This window comes from Vidua chalybeata, chromosome 7, assembly GCF_026979565.1.
Source record: "Vidua chalybeata isolate OUT-0048 chromosome 7, bVidCha1 merged haplotype, whole genome shotgun sequence".
In the NCBI taxonomy this organism is placed as follows: Eukaryota; Metazoa; Chordata; class Aves; order Passeriformes; family Viduidae; genus Vidua; species Vidua chalybeata.
This window is the reverse complement of record NC_071536.1, coordinates 37,875,490-37,896,813: the sequence shown is the minus strand read 5'-3', so window position 1 is coordinate 37,896,813 and position 21,324 is coordinate 37,875,490. Positions and strand designations below refer to the sequence as shown.

Genomic DNA, 21,324 nt, shown 5'->3' with positions numbered 1-21,324 from the left:
ATCTTCCTTTGCCAGGCTGTCCCTGCAGCTCAGCTCCCAGTTTGGGAATTGAAACTGTCCCTATGGAGAATTCCTTTTTGGGGGAGAAGCTGCTTCAAGGAGACTCAGATCAGGTTTTTGTGAGGGTGTCTCAGCTGGGACAAAGCTGTCCTGGCATCTGAGGAGAAACTGCAGAGGCCAGAAAAGGTGGATTGTAGGAAAAGACTTCTTGGAGGATTTCTTGTAGGGAAAGAGTTCTTGGAGGATTTTTTTTGTAGGGAAAGACAGTGGCTTATATCAGACCAGTTGATGTGGTTGGGAAGTGGAAAACAACACACTTGAGTAGGAATGAAGAGAAAATTGAGGTTAAATGGAGGGTGAGTAACACAGAAAGGCAGAAATTTGGGGTAAGTGTGGTAGGCAGCCTGAATTTCTCCAGAATTAGGGCTCCAGGAGCTCAGCATGTTCTCTGGAATACCAGATCAGGGTATAAAAGGTCAGATATTCTACACTCTGCTCCCCAAATCTTCTCAATCTACACAATTATTAACAATTAAGTATATTTATAGTAAAATGGGTTTGGTAACAATTTTGGTTACACCTCCTTCTGTTCATTTTGAGGCTCAAACATCCCTTTTTATCCAATTTTGTCTTCCAGGCTCACCCAAAAGTGTGTGAAAAGCTAAAAACCCTCATGGTGGCATGGTCAGAAGAATTCCAGAAAGATCCACAATGTAGTTTAATATCTGCAACCATCAAGTCCCTGAAGGAAGAAGGGGTCACTTTTCCTGCAGCAGGATCCCAGGTGAGAGCTGCTTTGGGACAGTGATGGATCCCAAGCTCTGGTCTCCTTTCCCACATCCCCTTTTCTTGTTTGTTCCATTTCCTGTCCATGTCAGGAGTTGTCCTGGGTTTGGAGTGGTTTATTTTTCACTTCTGGTGGTTTGTTGTGCCCAAGCTAAGAGCAGATAGGATGCCAGGTGGTTTTATCCTGAATTTATAATTGATGGTGCTAAATATTTCCATGTTATTCAGTCCTGAAACTTAAAATTATGATTTCTGTTACAATTTCCTCATGCAAAGTTTACTTTCCTCTATATGAAACAGAGAGTTTTTTTAACTTCTACAAACACTCTGAGTTTTTTAACTTTTACAATCCTTCCTTCCTCCACAAAGATGTTTTCACTTCTAAATCTGCTCTATGTGTAAAACATATGGCAGGGACATGGAAGAGTTGAGCACTGGCACCCAATTCCAGTTCCTGGTGGGAATGAAAACTCCAGGAATGATTTCACTGTGCTGCTGGGGAGAATTGTAGGATTTAAGTCAGCAGCTCCCAACTCTACATCTTCTCTCCTGAAGGGAGGAGTGAAGGATAAAGGTGGAAAGAGTCATTTAAATGAGTAGTCTCACTGTAATAAATATGATTAAAATAACCATTTCAATAAAGTCAGTTATTTCAATTAAATCTCAGTATTTATGTTATTTTTTTTCCCTGCTGAAAACAGAAACCAGCCTGAAGAGTGGTGATTTTTATTTCTAGGAGAACACCTGGATTCCATAATCCACCTGATCAGGAACAACTCGGTGCTAATTTTTTAAAATACCAAATTATGGAGATTTCATTGTCATTTGTCCCTCTGTTGTTCCCACCTTTGCAGGCTTCCACCAGTGCTGCTAAGAATGGCTCCTCATCCAGTAAATCCAAAGAAGATGAGGATATAGCTAAAGGTGAGTGCCTGTCTCAGCCTTGGGTTGGACTCCAGAAGTTTGGTTAAAAAGCAGGGAAATGGGAATTTGGGCTCTTCCCTGCTGCACAGCACTGAAACCAAGGGCACAGCAGGTTGGGAATTGTGGCATTCCAGGTGTTTCCCTCACCCATGGGGATTTGGGGTAAGACACATTCCCCCCACTCACACAGCATTTGAAATGTTACCTTCCAGTCCTACAGAAGCAGATACAGACCTTGTTTAAATAAAGCAATAAATGCTGTTTTTGTTAAATCAAGAAATCAAACTGCTTTGTCTCCAGGGATAAACCCCACAAACTTGTTCTTTTCCTCTCTGCCCCACCTGCAGCTATTGAATTGTCTTTGCAAGAGCAGAAGCAGCAGCAAATGGAGACCAAATCCTTGTACCCATCTGCAGAAATGGCACAAAACCCCCAGAGCCTGAGGAAGGTGCGAGCTCTGTATGACTTTGAAGCTGTCGAGGACAATGAGCTCACCTTTAAAAGTGGAGAGATTATTTTTGTTTTGGATGACAGGTACAATACTCTCAGGTGGAGCTGGCTTTGTTCCACCACTCTTTGTTTTCTCAGGGTAGCACATTTTTCCTCTGATGCTTTTTTCCCTCCCATAGAAATGTAATTGTCACTCTGCCCTTCCTCACGTCCCTTTCTCTTCCTTTTCTCCTTCCAAATTCCTAGCTTCTGACCTCAAATCATTTTTAGTGCAGGGAGAACCTCGAGTGTTTCATCCAATTTGTAGTTTTGAAGATAAATCTTAGTTGGTTGTCTGAGATAAGAAAATGCATTGGCATCACATTCCATCTGCTTCCAGCAGCTGTTAAACCTCTGGCTATCAAGAATCAGATTTGCCAAGAATAAAACTGATTAAAAATAGCTAAAATAATGATTGTTGTTAACACCTCTAGGGATATATACAGCTTTAAAGGGCTGGCAAGTAATCAATGTAAAGATTTGTGTTCAGTTTTCAGTGATCCCCTGACTCCTCTTCCTCCCTTCCCTCCCCTGTGCCTCAGCTCCTGTTTGGCTTTGTGCTAATCCCTGCAAGTTCTCTTTTAAATGTCACAGGGTTTTGGTAAAAAAGCCACCAAATATGTCTCTGTACCTCAGGTTTTGAGTAAAAACCCCAAAAATGTCCCTGGCTCTGTTCACCCCAGAGCTCTGTAACCCTTCTTTATTTCCCCAGTGATGCCAACTGGTGGAAAGGGGAGAACCACAGAGGAGTGGGGCTCTTCCCATCCAATTTCGTCACCTCTGACTTGACTGTGGAGCCCGAGACAGGTGAGTTACCTGCTGAAATGATGGCTGGATTATTTCACAAGGGCTGAAAGGATGGATCAGTTCACCAAGGCAGCTTTGTGCTGCAATCCTAATTAGCCCAGCAGCAAAATAATTTCCTCTATCAGCCCCAGGAAAGAATTGAGAGACATCCTGCCCTTGTTTCAAGCAATCAAGCACAGATCACTCCATAACTCCCTTTAATTTCTGCCTCTGTTTCTCTTTTAAGTTTATTACCATTTTCTGTGACAGAAATTTGGTTCGATTCACCATAATTCCTTGTCAGCAGCATATTTACAAATCCAGCAAATTGCCATTTCAAATGTCACAGTGTCTTTTCACACAGAAAAATAACAAGGAGCAAATGTTTGTTTGAAGTTATCAGAGCAACAGAGAGAAAAGAAACTCATCTCTGTTCTTCCAGCAGCTGTGGACAAAATCTCTGTTCCTGAGGACACTGCAGAAGAAATTAAGAAAGCAGAACCTGAGCCAGTTTATATTGATGAGGTATGAAACCACTTTAAAATAAAATATTGCTGGGCTTAGAAATGATTTTGGTGCTGAATGTTGGCAGATGATTCTTTGGCTATAAAGAACTTTTATTTGAATATTAAACCAATCTTGGCATGGCTGAGAAATGAAAGTTCTTCATCTTGGTTTCCCCTTTCAGGATAAGATGGATAAAACACTGCAGGTACTTCAGAGCATAGATCCCACGGATTTAAAGCTTGATTCTCCAGATCTTCTCAACTCAGAAGGTACTTGCAGCACTAAATGAGCTCTTTTTTATGACTTCTTCTCACAATTACCTTTTGTGGATTGAGCTGGGAGTTCTTTGTGTTTATTTTAAGCTTAGGGGAGCTGTGCTCTCTACTAACAGTGCTGGAGAACACTTATTTCACCGTGGGAGTGTGGGGCTCTGGGGATAATTTGAATTTTTTTAATAGTTCCAAGCCAGCTCCACGTTTAGCAGAGTCATTTGCATAACTCCCAGCTCTGTAAAATGCCTGAGCTTTGCAAGATCCATCTACCAATCCCAACCCTGAAATAAATAAGAAATTAATTTTCCTGTAGTTGGAGAAAACATTTTTGGCTGTATTTAAACATTTAATTGTGCAAGACATCAACTGCCTCAACACTTTGTCTTCACAGATATCTGCCAGCAGATGGGTCCAATGATAGATGAAAAACTAGAAGAGATAGATAGGTGAGCACAATTTATTCACTGATTTACTTCAAAGTGGGCAGGTTTAATGATATTTTCTTGGTGCTTTCATCTCCTAAGCTAGAAAACCTTGCAAAAAAGATTGAACAACTTTAGCTTTATTTTTTAATGCTGAAATATCAGGTTCTGAGTGCATGCACTGAGATTTGATTGCTGCTCTCCCAAAATTCCCTGCACAGGTCATGGATGCTTTTTACTTTGGCATTTTGTGACTGTAGCTTTCTCCAGGCTGTCCAGGGGTTGGAATTTTCAGTCTCTTGGTGATTATTCCAGGTTATCCTCACCTCTGCCTCCTCAGGTTTGGCTGCCCAGTACCTGAAGGAGCTGATCAGGAAAATGGAGAGGGATCTGGGACAAGAGACAGTGGGACAGCACCCAGGGAATGTCTTGAGGGCAGGGATTGATGGGATACTGGGAACTGGGAATTCCTGGCTGGGCTGGAATTCTCAGAGCAGCTGGGGCTGCCCCTGGAAGTGTCCAAGGCCAGGCTGGAGCACCCTGGGATGGTGGAAGGTGCCCATGGCAGAAGTTTGGAGTGAAATCTTGTAAGGTCCCTTCCATCCCAAACCATTCCATGACTCTGTGACTCCTGGGGATATTTGGGGGTGAAAAGAACAGGGAATTTCACCTGGGAGTTGCTGGTTTGGTGCCAGCAATGGTTGTGCAGCTCTTGGATTTTCCTTCCAGTCACTCAGCAGCAGTTTTTCAATATTAATGGGTAAAAATGTTTACCTTTGACCTTTTAGGGGCTTATTTTTCTTGCATATTCAGTGCAGCACTGTTCTTTCCTCCCCACCTAAGATGTCCCAGCAGCTCAGTGCCCTCTCCCTTTGTTTTGGAACAGGAAACATTCCGAGTTATCCGAGCTGAACGTGAAGGTTCTGGAAGCTCTGGAGCTCTACAACAAACTGATGAATGAGAGCCCCATGTACTCAGCCTACTCCAAACTCCAGCACCCTGCACAATTCCCACCCACCTCCTCTGGAGTCTCCGTGCAGGTCAGTATCCCTGGGATCTAGAAATTCCCTGGGATCTGGAAATTCCCTGCTGCTTATCCCTGGTTTAAAAAAAATCACAGCAAGAACCAAAGGGAGCCCACGAGCAATCTGACGTTGCCTTTGCAAGAAATTGGGATTTATGCACTAGAACAGAAGGTTTTGCTTGGCCACTGTTGAAAATTCCAAAAGATCCCTTCCATAATTCATTTCTTGCAGTTGGGATTGGGTGTTGCAGCAGCCTGGTGGATATTCTTGCTGTGAGTCATGTCAATCTCCAAGTAAAATGTTCCCTTCTTATCTAATAGTGGGGATGGGAGGGAGCTGGAATATCAGTGTATTAATCCCAAATGTATTTTTTGCTAAATATAGAAACACTCTGCTTTTAGCTCCTTTTGCCCTTAGAAAACTGAACATTTTGTATCGGTTCTAAATGTGTTGTATTTGTGCTCCAAACTGTTTTACACTGTCCCTAATGATGGCTTAAGGAATGAACATGGAGGGGAAGGAGAGATTTCTCAAAAAGCACAGAATGAGCGTTTTTACTTGAAGTGAATTTTACTTTCATGTTAATTGTTCAGTGGGAAAAGAATAGTTGCCATAGCAACTGCTAGATCTGAAAATATGTCAGTTAAAAGTAATTCCGTGCCCTTAACTCCAGTAACGATGGAAAATTCATTATATTTGGAGGTTACAAAGTAATTTAAGCCAAAAGGCAACTGGAGTTTGCTGTTTCCTCCCAAGACTGGTGCATAGAAATGCAGGATAATGCTGGGCTTTATTTGGGACAAACCTGTTTACCCCAAATCCAACCCCCACCAGCAGCTCCAGCCCGTGCCACCTGAATTTGGAGGGAATCCTGCATTACTTAAACCAGAATTGGAAGAAACTGCAGGTTTTGCTTCCAGCTGTAGAATATTCTGGTGGGTTCACTCCAAAGTGTGCTAAGCACCAAATCTCCTGCCTCTGGTTTGATTTGCAGTCGTATCCTGTGCAGCCTCCCAGTGGGAATTACATGATCCAGGGAGTGTCCATGTCCCCAGGGTACAGCCTGGCCCCGGAGCAGGTGAGCCAGGTGAGGTCTCTGCCTCAGAGCATCAACTCTGCAGCCACTCAGCCACCTCCAGCTGCTTATTTAAGGTATGCATCCAGCAAATTCTTCTTCCTGGGGGGGAATTTTGCCTCTTTGCACCTTCTCGTGGCATTTACATTTAGCGGCACGTCGCTTTTGAGAGGAAAACACCGATTTTAGTAAACCAGGGAGCAACAAGAGCATTATTCTGGGTAAAACTGATGCTGCACGAGGAGGTTTCCCAGGAAGGTTGAAGAGGAACCTCTGACCTCAGCTTTAAGCACCCAGCAGCAAAGATTAAAAATTAAATAGCAGGACTAAGTTAAAAAGCAAGAGTAAGTTAAAAAGTAAAAGTTACGTAGTGGAATTATTGAACTGCTGGGAGAATTTTGAGGGTGAAGAAGTTTTTTCTTGGAAAAACCATAAAAAACTGCCACATAAGAGGCATGAAAAGTATGGAATTCCTGGGAAACTCTGTTTATTAACATGGAGGAGTAACAGGAGGGAAAGTGCAAGGCCAGAGCTGCTTTAAGTTGAGAGTATGCATGTAAAAAACTGTATTTTTGCAGCCGGCAGAGCGTGAAATTCCTTCCAAAATGACCGTTTTGGTCGGGTCATTTTCAAATGTGCATATTTTGGAGGCTCCCAGCTTGTGTTGGGGGTGCCCATGGTGCTGTGGTGGATGTGCTTGGCCCCGAGCTGGCCCTGTGAGCGTGGTTGGTGTTGTGTCCCCGCAGCCCCGAGCCCGCGCTGCCGCAGCCCTTCCCGAGCGGCACCGCTGCCTTCCCCCAGCACCAGATGGCCGTGGCCGTGGACGTGGCAGCATTCCAGAGCAACCAAGGACCAGGTTATCCCGTGGCACTTCCTGCTCATTCCCTGCTCCAGCAGCAGCCCAATTTCCACCAGCAGCCTCTGCTGTGAACAGCCAGAATCGAGGAGTTCCCACCCGGCGGTCTTTGGGAGTCCCTGCCGTGGATATCAGAGTCCATCTTCCTCTCAAATAACCCAGCTCGCTGCGTTAGGGTGGTGCAGAGCAAAAATAGGCACCAGCTCTGATGGTTATTTGCATTTTTGCATCCTGAACTAGATTAAGGGATGGTTTAAAATAATTCCCCATTCCTCCGAGTCCCTTTTTTTTTTTTTTCCTCTTTCCCTGCGCTTTCAGGAAACGCCACTTGTGAATCTTTGAAAGATTGTCCCAAAATAATTCTCTTTTCAATGTGTTTCTGGAAGCTTGAGGATGCTGAGATGCTGTTGCTTTGCCTCCTCTGGTGTCTTCTGTAATCCTTGTGTCCCAGTGGCTTTAGGGAACCTCTGCAATTCCGAGTCCCCTTCCCGAAGGACGCACCGCGGAATCCGAGGGGTCCCTGGCGCCAGCTGGAAGAGGAAACTCTGCCACTCAGGACCACATCCCTGTGGAAATAGGAGGAAAAGAGGGGTTTAACAGTGCTGCCTCTGTATTTTGGAAAACACAGAGAGTTGCTGTGTTTTTTCTTGAGGAAAACAAGTTTTCCTCCAATTCCCCGGTGTCTTGGCAGAGGTGGCGCTGCCAGCTCAAGGCTCCTTGGGAAGAGCAGGCAGGGGATGATCCAAGGTGCTGAGCCAGGAACTTGCACAGGATTTCTCCTCAGTTTTCCTTTCTGGATGGATGTAGAAGTGAAGGAGCTTTGGAATTCCTCGTGGGAAAGGAGGGGCTGGAGAAGGTTGGAAGCTGCTGAAGCCTCTGAGGATCTGTTCCCTTTGCAAGGGGGAGCTGAGTGGAACAGGAACTGCCCTGATGGGACCAGGGGGTTCTGCCTCGCTTGGATTTCCTTTCTCTGCCACTGTGTCCATGTCTGAACCAGCCCTGAGCCCAGAAGAGCTCCTGCACCCCTGGGAAAGGGGGATTTGAGGCCATCCCATGTGCTGGTGGGTGGGATTGGGCTCCTTTCCCTGGAGGAGGGATTGCCTCGGAGCTGGCCACGAGTGGCAGCTGGGGAGAAAAGAAATCCAAGAATTTCTTCCCTGATGCACTTTTTAAAGGGTGGGGTTTGTCCAAGGGAGCAGATGAGCTGGATTATCCTTTGGGAATGTGGGATTTCTTTCTTTTTCTTGTTTCAACTGCTGAAAAAAAAAAAAAAAATCACTTCATCCTCCTGTTCACCTGCTCACTGGAGCATGGTCACATTTATCCTGCTTTTAACCACCTCTGGTGAGTGATAATCCTTGGTTTGGGGAAATAATGGAAGCAAATTACTGATAAAAACATCTCCATTAAATGCAGGAAGCTCCCAGATGTCTAAATAAGCATTTTTGATGTGTAAACTTCATCCCAGACTGGAACTCCCAGGCTGCTGAGTGACAAAACCCACCCTTCACTCAGCACCTCCTCCATTTATTTAATTCTTTGCTATCTTGATCTTATATTTGCAGCATCATGCTCATGCAAAAAGTGCTCTTTAAATCACTTTTTATTTAAATGTGTGCAATTGGAAGAAGGATTTTGTCTTTCCTTTGGACATGACTTTAATTTGTCTTGATCCTTGCCCTGGAAGAAGCTCAGTACAAATAACACACGTGGCAATACTGAAGTGTTTTCATGACTTGTTCCTTGTGTCTTTTGAGGAAATGAATTTATTTCAGTGCTGCTGTTCCAAATCCTTATTGTTTGGAGCTTTTATTTGTCAGAGTTTACTTTGTTCCAAGTTGGTTTGGGGTAGAACTAAACCTTGCTCTCGTTGCTATGAGTTCTCCGTGTTTGTTTGGGAATTTAAATTGGTGGTTTTTTGGATTCTGAGCTTTGGGCCAAGAGAAATCTTCAGTTGAGCCAGCCAGATGTGATTTGATGATGTTAATTGTTAAGTATAAATAATGTATATACTCATTTGTCTGAGATTTTCTACACAGCTCCACACATGCCTGAACTTTTATAAAAGCAGGATTTGTCCTTCTGTCACCTCTTCTACTCCTAACTCTGTGATATGCAACTTGTAGATAGTGTAAAATAATTTAATTATTATTAAACCAGTGTATTTAGAGGGGGTTGGTGTTTCTCTTCATATTTCTAGACATGATCATATTTATTTTTAAGGCCTGATTGTAAACTGAACATGCTGCCAAAGGATTTCTCTAACTCCAGATTTCTACCTTAGGTTTCTACCTGCTGTTTTCTATCAGGAATTCAGGGTGGAGAACTCCTGCTTTTTCATATAAACCCTTACCATAGGAACCTGGGCGACTTTCTAATGAGACTTTCCACGTGGTGTATTTGTTTCATGGGTGTTAAATATCACTACGAGATCCATTTCCTTTGGTGTGAGCTGGGGACCTGTTGTGTCTGTTCAGTTTGTCACCCCAGAGTGCTCTGAGGGCTTGTGCTCTGTCACCTTTGTCTCTCCAATTGGCTCCAGAAATAATGTTAAAAATCAGATTATTGAAACCTTCCAAGTGCTGTGCTGTTGTTCTTTGTGCTGCAGGGTTTGGTGGGGATGGCCCTGGGCTTGTGGGACTCTGTCCCTCCATGCTGTGGCCTCTCTCAGGGATTATTTGCTGAAATGAAGATGATTTTCTTCCCTTATTTTTATCTGTGCATCTTTTCTAAGAACTCCCAGGCACTGCCCCTGCTTGCACTGAGAGGTGTCTGTGGGCTGAATCACGTTTGTTCACAAACACACCCTGGAGAATTCCCTGCTCAGAGAGGCAAGAGCTGAGTCCTGTGATCGTGCCTGAGAATCCTGGCTCATCCCAGAAAATCAGGGTGAATCCCTGGGCTTTAATCCTGCTGCTGAAGCTGTTCATGGACATCAGAAACGCCTGCAAAGAGCCCCAAAAATTCTCATTTACACATCAGTCACTGGTTTTCATCTTTTTTTTTTTTACTGCCCTTTGGAGCTTCTGACCCCAGTGGGTTGATTTGGGGTCACTTCAGGCTGGAAGCCAACCTTTAAAAAGCCAAATTGTATCCTGAATTATTGGGAAATGCTGGCTGGTTTTCCCTTCTGAATCCCACTCTGGGGAGAATCCTTCCCTGGGAACTCACGAGTAATGTTTCAACAGAAATGCCTTCCTAGGGCCATTTGATGAAACCGAATGTAGAAATAATCTGATTTAGACTACAGCCTTGGCTGACCCACATTCACCGTGGGCAGAGAAACCAGGCTGCTCCTTTCAGGCAAGGAAGGAAGGATTTGGTGTCTGGAGCTGGGCAGGAGGACGCTGGCTGGGCTGGAGCCTGGGCAGAGCTGGCTGGGTGAGCTCAGAGCGTGCAGGAGCGAGTGAGGATGTGCCCATGGCTCCTCCTGCTCCATCCCGGTGGGAGGTGTGATGTGCCTGCAGGTGAAGCAGGAAATCCAGGTCCCGCTTCCAAATCTTCCTCGGGTTTTAGCTTCCAACTCATCATCTCCCGATTTAGCTTGTTTTCCTCCGTGCCCTGGGAACGGAGCTCTCCCCGGCTGGGAGTTGCTGTCAGTCGGTGCTGATGGGTGTGGGAAGGGGTGGGCAGGGCCCTGGGGCTCAGCTGGAGGGGCCAGGTGGGCTCAGAGCATCCCCTGTGAAAGGGATCCTAAATCCCATCCCGTGCCACCCCTGCCATGGCAAGGACCCCTCCCGCTGTCCCAGGCTGCTCCAAAGCCCCGATGTCCAGCCTGGCCTTGGACACCTCCAGGGATCCAGGGCAGCCCCAGCTGCTCTGGGAATTCCAGCCCAGCCAGCAATTCCCAATTCCCAATGTCCCAGCCATCCCTGTCCTCTGGCAGTGGGAGCCATTCCCTGGCTCCTGTCCCTCCATCCCTTGTCCCCAGTCCCTCTCCAGCTCTCCTGGAGCCCCTTCAGGCCCTGCAAGGGGCTCTGAGCTCTGCCTGGAGCCTTCCCTTCTCCAGGGGAACATTCCCAGGGCTCTGAGCTCTGCCTGGAGCCTTCCCTTCTCCAGGGGAACATTCCCAGGGCTCTGAGCTCTGCCTGGAGCCTTCCCTTCTCCAGGGGAACATTCCCAGGGCTCTGAGCTCTGCCTGGAGCCTTCCCTTCTCCAGGGGAACATTCCCAGGGCTCTGAGCTCTGCCTGGAGCCTTCCCTTCTCCAGGGGAACATTCCCAGGGATTGCTCTGAGCTCTGCCTGGATCCTTCCCTTCTCCAGGGGAACATTCCCAGGGCTCTGAGCTCTGCCTGGATCCTTCTCTTCCCCAGGTGAGCACCCCCAGCTCTCTCTCCCAGCCGGAGCTCCAGGCTCTCTCCGCGGCTGGAACCGGCCCGGGGTCGGGCTCCAGGCTCTGTCCCCGGGTGGAACCGGCCCGGGGCCGGGCTCCGGGGGTTTTGCCGCCCCAGCCCCGCCCCGGGGCCGCCCCCCGCCCGCCGCCCCCTCCCCAGCGCGCTCCGCCCCGGCAGCGGCTCCGCTGCGCCCGGAGAGCGCCCGGGAGCGCCGGGAGCGGCGAGCGGGGAGCGGGGAGCCATGGCCGCGGTGCGTGCGGGGCCGGGGGCGGCGGCGGGGCCGGGGCCGGGGCCGGGGCGGTGGCACGACCTTGATGCTTTGTCCCCGGGCAGGTGACGAGGGGCACCGCGACGCGCCGCAGCCGCCTGAAGCGCTCGGACGGCAGCACCACCTCCACCAGCTTCATCCTGCGGCAGGTCAGCGCCGGGGCTCGGGCACGGCCGGGGGGGGGCTCGGGGGGCTCCGGGGATCGAGAGGCTCCGGGGCTCGGGGGGCTCCGTCCCGCCGGGGCCGGGACCCCCGTGCGGAGCGCGGCGGTGCCGCTGCCCGGGGATGCTCCGCTCCGGCTCCGGCAGCGCTCGAGTTGCGAGCACCGGCGGAGTTCGGGGCTGGGAGCGGCCCCACAGCACGGATCGTCCTCGCCTCGGGCTCCCGGCGGTGACTGACCCGCTGGGCATTTCCTCCTTCTTCCCTGGGACACCGGGAGACGCGCTTGGCGTCGGGAATGGAAGCTGAGGTTTTAGTGATCTCCTGACTTTAGCATTTCTAGGGGAAAAAAAATGGTTTTAAGTGTGTCATGAGCATCGGCATCTGAGGTTGGTTGCACAGCAGCCCCGTGCACTGCAGGAGCACTGGTAGCCATCAGCGTGGAAGCTCCTGCTAACATTCCCTTTTTCCTTCTCTGCCACCCCTTTCCTTCCCTGCTCCCTTTTTCCATCCTTCTTCCCAGTCTCCCACTCCTGCCTGCCAGCTGTCCCTCACTCAGGCACAGACTGACATCCTGAGTCCCCTGAAGCATCACCCTCAGCTAAAAAACGCTGTTTGCAGTAAATATTACCAATTTCGTTTCCAAGTACAGCATGTGCAGCACTCCCCAGAGCCTGAACCTGCATCCCGGATTCCTCAGGGACTCCAGCAGGAATTGAAGGAGGCTCAGGGGAAGCGGAGCTGGGCCCTTGGCGGATCCAGGGACGCCTGCCACGCACGGCAGCGCGCTGTGCTCGGGACACGGAGGTTGCTCTGTCACAGAAGGGCATTTAAATAACCCACGGAGGTTTCATTTTGCCTGGTGGCACCTCCTTGTCACGGCCCCAGCCCGGAGCAGCCGTGCCGGGCTGGCAGTCCCCGTTTCCAGAGTGACACGTGAGAGTCTCGGGAAGAGTCTGACGTTCAGGGTGATCTGAGCCGTGGAGACTGGAGTTGAAACAAGGATAAATGAGCAGAAAGGCAGTTTTGGGTTATGCTGGAGGGTTGTGGCAGCCGAGGAGATGCTGCCGTGGGTGCTCCTGGGAGATGTCCTGGAGCAGCTCTCAGCCTGGCAGGGGAGCTGCTTCCAGAGGTGGATTTGTGCTAGATGGGAATTTGGGGTTGGTGGTTTGGGCAGAGGCTCCCTGGCATCACCTACAACACCTGGTGTCCAGGGGAGCAGGACATGACCTGGAATTTTGGAAGCCAGGCCTCTGTCTGTCTGTCTGTCTGTCTGGTTTTGGGGGACTCACTTCCCTCCTGACCCCCCCGGGGTGTTGCTGTACACACTGGATGGGCACTTGCAATTAAGAGCAGGAGAATCAGGTGATGGGATTGTTTTTGCTGTCCTTTACCCTCCCACAGGGAAGTTTTCCCTCATAACACTCAGGCTCTGCAGGCAGAAGTGGAACAGAAAGTCCCAGCAGCAGGGATCAGCTCCAGGTAGCTCTGTGGTGCTTGTAGGTCTGATTGAAAAACGAACAGGAATTCTGTCAGTGAGATTTGTAATCAGTGTCCCAAAGGAGTTTAAATCTTTTGTAGACCTTGTGTACATGAAAAACTGAGCACCAGCTTCTTGCCCAAGCCCACAGCACCTATGGAAATGATATCCTTGGTTTCCTTCTGTGCCAGGAGAGACGCAGCTCCCTGGGATTTGAACTCATTACTCGACTTTTCATTATGTTGCATTTAATTTCTGGTTTCGACCCATTGCTCAATCTAATTTAGGAAGGGAATAACTTTTGGAGGAGCTTTTGGATTTGCATTTTTTTTTTGTCCACACCGTGTGGTGGGAAGCAGAGAGGGTCTGTGGGGTGTGTGTCCACAGGGACAGAGCTCCCAGCTCCAGCCTCTCCGTGTGGGAAGCTGGCAGTGCCCTCTCTGCTGGGGGAGATGCTGCACTGGAGGGCACAGGTGGAGCCCTGTCCTCTCAGGAACACCCAGGGGTGTGCTGGAAATCAGTGGGATGATGTTTAAACACCCCCAAAGGGATCACCTCTGTCCTGGAGTGACTCCTGATGCAGGAGATTCCCAGCTGCTGGGATGGGCTCTGGATCGGGGCACAGCCAAGGCTGGGAGCAAAGCTGGCACTGAAGGGGTCAAGTGTGGCCTTTGAGCAAGGAAGGGGTGCACAGAACTGTTCCTCTGACGTGGCAGGTGCTGCTCAATTAGAGCCAAGAACCCCCTTAAGGGACAGGAGTCAATTATTAGACACTAATTAGGGCAGCTGGAAACATGTGCTTGTGATTCCACACAACTCTGGCATCAGAACTCCTCCTTGTGTTTTCTGGGCGTTCTGTGTTCCCAGCCCTTGTGACACAGGATTTGGTGTTTTCCCTTGGAATTCTGGCAGGATCCATTTATTCCCTGAGATTTCTGATGAGAATTTTTTCACTGACAAAAGCTGTGACCTGTGCAGGACAACAGCAAGCACCCAGAGGTTGTGTCAGAGCATCCACCACTTCTTGGGATGCTGGGGTGGAAGTTCAGCTTCCCTTTCTCCTCCTCCTCATTTTTCTCCCTCTCCACCTCCTCCTTTTACACCTTCTCCTCCTCTCCAGGTGTCTCCCAGGGGAATATTTACACATTTTGCTTTTTATTGACCCAACTGCAGCCCCTTGTGCAGGTGAGACTGAGACACCTCCTCAGGCAGGATTTCCCTTTGGAATCTTCTCCCTCACACCTCAGGGTCAGGAGGGGCTGGGGAATTCCTGAGGGAGCTGGGAAGGGGCTGGAGAATTCCTGAGGGAGCTGGGAAAGGGTCTGGAGAATTCCTGAGGGAGCTGGGAAGGGGCTGGGGAATTCCTGAGGGAGCTGGGAAGGGGCTGGGGAATTCCTGAGGGAGCTGGGAAGGGGCTCAGCCTGGAGCAAAGGAGGATGCAGAGGGATCTTTTCCCTCTCTGGAATTCCCTGCCAGGAGGGGACAGCTGGGGAGGATTTGGGATCATCCCAGGGAACAGGGACAGGAGGAGAGGGAACGGCCTCAGGCTGGCCCAGGGGAGCTCAGGGTGGAATTTGGGGAAATTCCTTCCTGGAAAAAGTCCCCCATCCCTGGCACAGCTGCCCAGGGCACTGGAGTCCCCATCCCTGGAGGGATTTAATGCCCTGTGGATGTGGCACTTGGGGACAGGGGTCAGTGGTGGCCTTGGCAGAGCTGAGGATGGTTGGACTCGATAATTCCAGGGGATTTTTTGGTACCAGCAGGGCCTTGTAATAAAATCTCCTTGAAACATTCACAGGAATAAGTGGAAATCCTTCCCAGCTTGTGCCAGAGACTCCAAGTGAAGCCACTGAGTGTCCCTGAGCAGCCCAAGGACATTTAACTTCACACAAAACTATATTTAGATGTGCAGTTTATTTCTGGAAGATTTTTTGCTGCTTCTTTAGAGATAGTTGAGGTTAAAGCAAATTTTCTTTTGAGACTTAGTTACACCTGGTGTTGCATCTCTGGCAGCACTTGTGCTTCCCCCTTTTAAATGTAATTTTTCCTGTGTAATATTGAGAGGAAGAGAGGAGCAACCTTTTGTGTTATCAGAGCAGCTCTCAGGCTCTAACAACACTTCAATGGTTGAGGACATTGTGACAAAAGAATTTAGAATCTTTAAAAAGAGGTTTGTGGCCTTGTTTCCACAGGGCTCTGCTTGTCAGTGACCGTTCCTTGATGAACTTTTCAAGGTGCATCTGAATTCTTCCCGGAATTCTGCATTTTTTTTCTCTCAAAATCCCTTCCCTCAGGGCATCCCCTGGGGACTCTGGTCTCCACTGGAGGCAGATGCTGCTGGGAGCAGGGTCCATTCCAGTGGGAACCTGCAGTGATCCAGGCATTCCCCAAAATCCAGCGCTGGTTAAATGGATAACAATCGTGTCTGCAGAGGAGCAGAGCAGAGGTTCAGCAATTTAGCTCAGGATGAGCTCAATCCTGCCATGAGTCATTAATTTCTAAAATACAGCTTACTGTCATGGAATGTGATTATTCCTTAGGCTGGGCTCTTATTTTCCTCCGAGCTGTTTAAGCATTTGACAGGTGAATAAAAGGCTGAGCCCTCTCTCCCCAGAGCAGCAGCCCTGGCATGGTTGTGCCTCATCCCTGCTGAAATCAGGGTGCTCAGCTCAGCCAGCTCTCAGGTTATGCCATTCGATGAAGAAACGGTGGATTTAGTTTGTAAAAGTCAAGATTTGACTTTGTAAATCCAAATATTTAGGTTGAATCAAGGAGGGGAATTAAGGCTTGAAGTGAAATGAATGTTCCCAGGGTGTCTTGCTTGACTTCCCCTCAGGTTTGGGGTTTTCTCCTGCATTCAGCACCACAGAGTTTACAAAAGCTTTCCAAAAGGGCCTTGCAGCTTTGGGGGAAAGAGGTGTTTTCTGCTGGTGTCACAAAATCACGGAATCCTGGAATGGTTTGAGTTGCAAGGGACTTAAATCCCACCCCATTCCAGCTCCCTGCCATGGACAGGGACACCTGCCACTGTCCCAGGCTGCTCCCAGCCCTGTCCAGCCTGGCCTGGGACACTGGATCCTGTTGGTTTGAGAGTCCTCACGGCCCCAGGTCAATCCCAGGTGATTGCTGAGGATGGTTTGCTCCTGCAGGGCAAAGGTGGGGCCACTGGGACAATCCATGGCAGGAATTCCCTGTGAAGGACTGGGGAGCTCCCATGGGATCGTCCCCTGGCAGCTGGAGAGGAACCATCCCAACCAAGGGGCAGGGCTGGGCTTTTGGAATGGCTGCAGTGACCTCGGTGAGGAAATCCTGGGAAAATGAGGAGCCCGGCCCTCAGCTTCCCATGTGGAATGTGCTCACCTGGGCAGCTCCAGGTGAGCCCGGGGGTTCCAGGACATGCAGAGGATGCCCCTCCATCAGCTCCTCCAGGATGCTGCCCGTGTGGATGAGGTCAGAGCCATGGGATGCACGGGTGGGACCTTGCCCAGGGTTTCCTGGAAGGAAGTGGATGGACTTGGAGCTTGTCCTTCCTGGGGCCGGGCCAGGGGAGGGGCAGGATGGATTTAGGGAAAGGCTCTTCCTCCAAAGGTGCTGGCCCTGCCCGGGCTCCCCAGGGAATGGGGACATCCCCAAGAGCTCCAGGAGGATTTGGACACCAGGGATGCTCAGGGTGGGATTTTGGGATGTCTGTGCAGGGCCAGGGGCTGGATCCATGATCCTGTGGCTCCCCTTCCCAGTCGGGATACTCTGTGACTCCATGAACCTTCACAAGGCTGAAACAAGAGGAAATGAAATGGACTTTTCTTTTTTCTTTTAATTACAAAGCAAGGAGCAGGAAAATTGGCTTCCCTCCTCAGTTCTGCCATCACCAGGGCCGGAGCCGGCAGCCTCCTGCACGCTCCCGTTTTTCCCTGGAATGCTGCGTGCCTGGGAATCCTCCGCGGCACTGCGAGGCTTAATTGAATGTTTCTTCGTGTTCTAATTGAATCCCCAATTAGGCTCTCGCTCGGTTCTGCTGGGAGGCCGTGCTGTGTTGGCAAGCGACTCCCGACGGCGGCCGTGGTTTTTCCAGGGATAAACCCCCCCTGCCCAGCTGTTGATTTTTGGCCGGGTTTGGAGCTCCACGACCTCCGGGCGGTTCCAGGGGTGCTGTCCACGCTGAGGTGTCCAGCAAGGCGCAGCTCCCGTGGAATTGGGGCGCCGTCCACGCCCCCAGCGCGGCGCGGGCTGGCGCACAGCAGCAGCCGCTGGAATCGTCGGGAGGGGCGGGAAGCGGCGCGGAATTCCCGGGACTGCTCCGGGGGTTTGGAGCCCTTGGGATCGGCCCTTCCCAAAGGCTGGCTCCCAGGAGATGCTGCCTGGCTTTACTGTCACCATGGCAACAAGGCCGGGCTTTGGGAAGAGCCCAAAGTCGCCCAGGAAAAGTCAGATATTGATAGAGAGCGGCATAGGGATGGCGGCAAAAATAGGATTTGGCTGCTCCTCGCCCCAAATTTGGGGGATTTGGGAGTGATCCGTGTGCCTGTACCGGCCGTGGGTGTTTGTTTACATCTCTGTGCAGCGTGACCTATAAAATTCATTCTCTTCATCTGAGCAGTGTTATCCCAGCGAGGCGTTTCCGTGGCTGGAGCAGGATGGGAATGGGGGATGTTCGAGAGGTGAGGCAGGAAATACAGGGATTAAAAATGTACAATATAAATATAGAAATAGAACAATTATATAATTAATATTTATATAATAGAAATGTATATACAAATATATTTATATAAATACAAGTGTAAATGTAAATAAATATATTTAAATACAAGTGTAAATGTAAATATATTTAAATACAAGTGTAAATGTAAATATATATAGGGTATGAATGTACAATGCTCTTGATGTCCCCCTTCAATATTTAATAGGCAAGAACTAAAAAATAGAATATTAATATATATACAAAAATCTCTCTATATAAATATATAAATATAAGTGTAAATGTAAATATATATAGGGTATGAATGCACAATGCTCTTGATGTCCCCCTTCAATATTTAATAGGCAAGAACTAAAAAATAGAATATAAATATAAATATATACACAAAATCTATTTATATAAATATATAAAATATAAGTGTAAATGTAAATAAATATATATAAATATAGATACAAGTGTAAATGTAAATATATATAGAGTATGAATTCATAATGCTCTTGATGTCCCCCTTCAATATTTAATAGGAAAAAAATTTAAAATACCTTTACAAACATGTAAATCTATATATTAAAAAGGTTGTAAGTATATATGTGTGTAAATATCTATCTATATATATAGATAGATATATATAGATTATATATATACACATAGATATATAGGGTACAAATGCATGATGCTCCTGCTGTTCCCCTTCAATATTTAATAGGAAAAAAATTTAAAATACCTTTACAAACATGTAAATCTATATATTAAAAAGGTTGTAAATATATATATATATGTAAATATCTATATATATAGATATATATAGAGATACATATATAGATATATATACACAGATATATAATGTTCTATTGCATGATGCTCTTGCTGTCCCCCTTCAATATTTAATAGGAAAAAAATTTAAAATACCTTTACAAACATGTAAATATATATATTAAAAAGGCTGTAAATATATATATATATGTAAACATCTATCTATATATATAGATATATATATATAGATACATATATAGATATATATATACACGTAGATATATAGGGTACAAATGCATGATGCTCCTGCTGTTCCCCTTCAATATTTAATAGGAAATAATTAAAAATACATTTACAAACATGTAAATATATATATTAAAAAGGTTGTAAGTATATATGTGTGTAAATATCTATCTATATATATAGATAGATAGATATATATTATATATATACACATAGATATATAGGGTACGAATGCATGATGCTCCTGCTGTCCCCCTTCAATATTTAATAGGAAAAAAAATTAAAAATACCTTTACAAACATGTAAATCTATATATTAAAAAGGTTGTAAATATATATATATGTAAATATCTATCTATATTTATATATATATATAGATATATATATAGATATATATACAAGTAGATATATAGGGTACAAATGCATGATGCTCCTGCTGATCCCCTTCAATATTTAATAGGAAAAAATTTTAAAATACCTTTACAAACATGTAAATATATATATTAAAAAGGTTGTAAGTATATATGTGTGTAAATATCTATCTATCTATCTATCTAGATATATATACATTATATATATACACATAGATATATAGGGTACAAATGCATGATGCTCCTGCTGTCCCCTTCAATATTTAATAGGAAAAAAATTAAAAATACCTTTACAAACATGTAAATCTATATATTAAAAAGGTTGTAAGTATATATGTGTGTAAATATCTATCTATATATATAGATAGATATATATAGATTATATATATACACATAGATATATAGGGTACAAATGCATGATGCTCCTGCTGTCCCCTTCAATATTTAATAGGAAAAAAATTAAAAATACCTTTACAAACATGTAAATCTATATATTAAAAAGGTTGTAAATATATATATATGTAAATATCTATCTATATTTATATATATATATATAGATATATATATAGATATATATACAAGTAGATATATAGGGTACAAATGCATGATGCTCCTGCTGTTCCCCTTCAATATTTAATAGGAAAAAATTTTAAAATACCTTTACAAACATGTAAATATATATATTAAAAAGGTTGTAAATATATATATATGTAAATATCTATCTATCTATATCTATCTATGTGTATATATATATATATATATATATATATATATATATATATATACATATATATACATAGATATATAGGGTACAAATGCATGATGCTCCTGCTGTCCCCCTTCAATATTTAATAGGAAAGAATTAGAAATACCTTTACAAACATGTAAATACATATATTTATAAGGTTCTTTTAAAAACATAGATCTATAGGGTATGATGCACTTGCTGTTCCATCCCTGCAAGGAGGAGCCTGGAAGTCAGGAATCCCACATGACCTGCTGCAGCCTGAGGTAAATGCAGGTGTGGAGCTCCTGGGCAGCCCCGTGCCCACCTCCCCCTGCTCCCAGTGCTCCCAGTTTGGATTTGAGGCCCCGGGTTCTGCTGGGTGGGGCCTGGAGCAATCCCAGGGGAGCCCAGGCAGGAGCTGGGGGCTGTGCCAGCATTCCTATGGACCCAGCACGCAGCCCCTGGGCTCTGGGGGGAGCAGAGATCATCATTACTGGGCACTCCATGCTCAAATATGTTCTGCTGCTCTGAAAGGAGCAGAAATGGCTTTTTATCCTAAAAAAACATTTGGGTTTTTGGGGGGGCCCACAGAGCTGGAAAAAAAAGAGCTCCTGAATTCCTTTCTGTTGGGTTCAGGGTTATTGGGGGAAGTGTGATGTGAATAATCTTCCAAATTGGCTTTAAAAAAATAATCAAGCAGAGCTCTAGGAAAACAAAATCTAAAATTCTTGAGTCACTCATCATGTTAAAAAGATCTGCTGTTAGAAGGGTTTTGGCTGATAGTCAAATGGAATAAAAGGAATCCCAGAATCCCAGACTGGTTTGGGTTGGGAGGGACCTCAAAGCTCATCCAGTTCCATCAGGGACACCTCCCACTGTCCCAGCTGCTCCAGCCTGGCCTGGGACACCTCCAGGGATCCAGGGACAGCCACAGCTGCTCTGGGAATTCCAGTCCAGCCAGGAATTCCCAATTCCCAATCTCCCAGCTAAACATTTTGGTAATGACTGATGGATACTTTGACAACTGAGACAATTTAGAGAGCGGGAATAAGAACGTGTCTTCCCTCTGTTGTTTTAATTTTTGGCTGCTGGTAATGAGGTCTCCAGATAAAAAGGGATTGGGAGCAGCAAGGCCTTGCCTGCCTTCCCCTT

The 21,324-nt window shown here is 46.6% G+C and overlaps 2 protein-coding genes across 10 annotated transcripts in view; both read left to right on the top strand.

The window, feature by feature from the left end:
- The window catches only part of STAM2 (signal transducing adaptor molecule 2), a 53,468-nt gene that overhangs the window by 17,199 nt on the left and 14,945 nt on the right, over positions 1 to 21,324 (top strand). The window contains exons 5-16 of one of the 6 annotated variants that reach the window (XR_008431909.1): positions 638 to 784; positions 1,641 to 1,710; positions 2,058 to 2,244; positions 2,912 to 3,006; positions 3,428 to 3,510; positions 3,674 to 3,761; positions 4,156 to 4,210; positions 5,073 to 5,226; positions 6,206 to 6,363; positions 11,810 to 11,893; positions 17,981 to 18,041; positions 20,369 to 20,456. Coding sequence is in view for 3 of the 6 variants with exons in the window: in XM_053948148.1 (XP_053804123.1) it covers positions 638 to 784; positions 1,641 to 1,710; positions 2,058 to 2,244; positions 2,912 to 3,006; positions 3,428 to 3,510; positions 3,674 to 3,761; positions 4,156 to 4,210; positions 5,073 to 5,226; positions 6,206 to 6,363; positions 7,033 to 7,216 (1,221 nt within the window). In the remaining 3 variants the exon portion in view is untranslated. Of the gene's footprint in view, positions 1 to 637; positions 785 to 1,640; positions 1,711 to 2,057; positions 2,245 to 2,911; positions 3,007 to 3,427; positions 3,511 to 3,673; positions 3,762 to 4,155; positions 4,211 to 5,072; positions 5,227 to 6,205; positions 6,364 to 7,032; positions 9,718 to 9,876; positions 10,124 to 11,809; positions 11,894 to 14,503; positions 14,571 to 17,980; positions 18,042 to 20,368; positions 20,457 to 21,324 lie in introns of those variants that run through there. The other 5 variants (XR_008431910.1, XR_008431911.1, XM_053948150.1 and 2 more) reach the window with 5 other exon arrangements.
- Positions 11,705 to 21,324, top strand: part of CACNB4 (calcium voltage-gated channel auxiliary subunit beta 4) — an 86,254-nt gene continuing 76,634 nt past the window's right edge. For all 4 annotated transcript variants that reach the window (XR_008431912.1, XM_053948155.1, XM_053948151.1 and 1 more), the window contains exons 1-2: positions 11,705 to 11,726; positions 11,810 to 11,893. Coding sequence is in view for 3 of the 4 variants with exons in the window: in XM_053948155.1 (XP_053804130.1) it covers positions 11,718 to 11,726; positions 11,810 to 11,893 (93 nt within the window). In the remaining variant the exon portion in view is untranslated. The remainder of the gene's footprint in view (positions 11,727 to 11,809; positions 11,894 to 21,324) is intronic.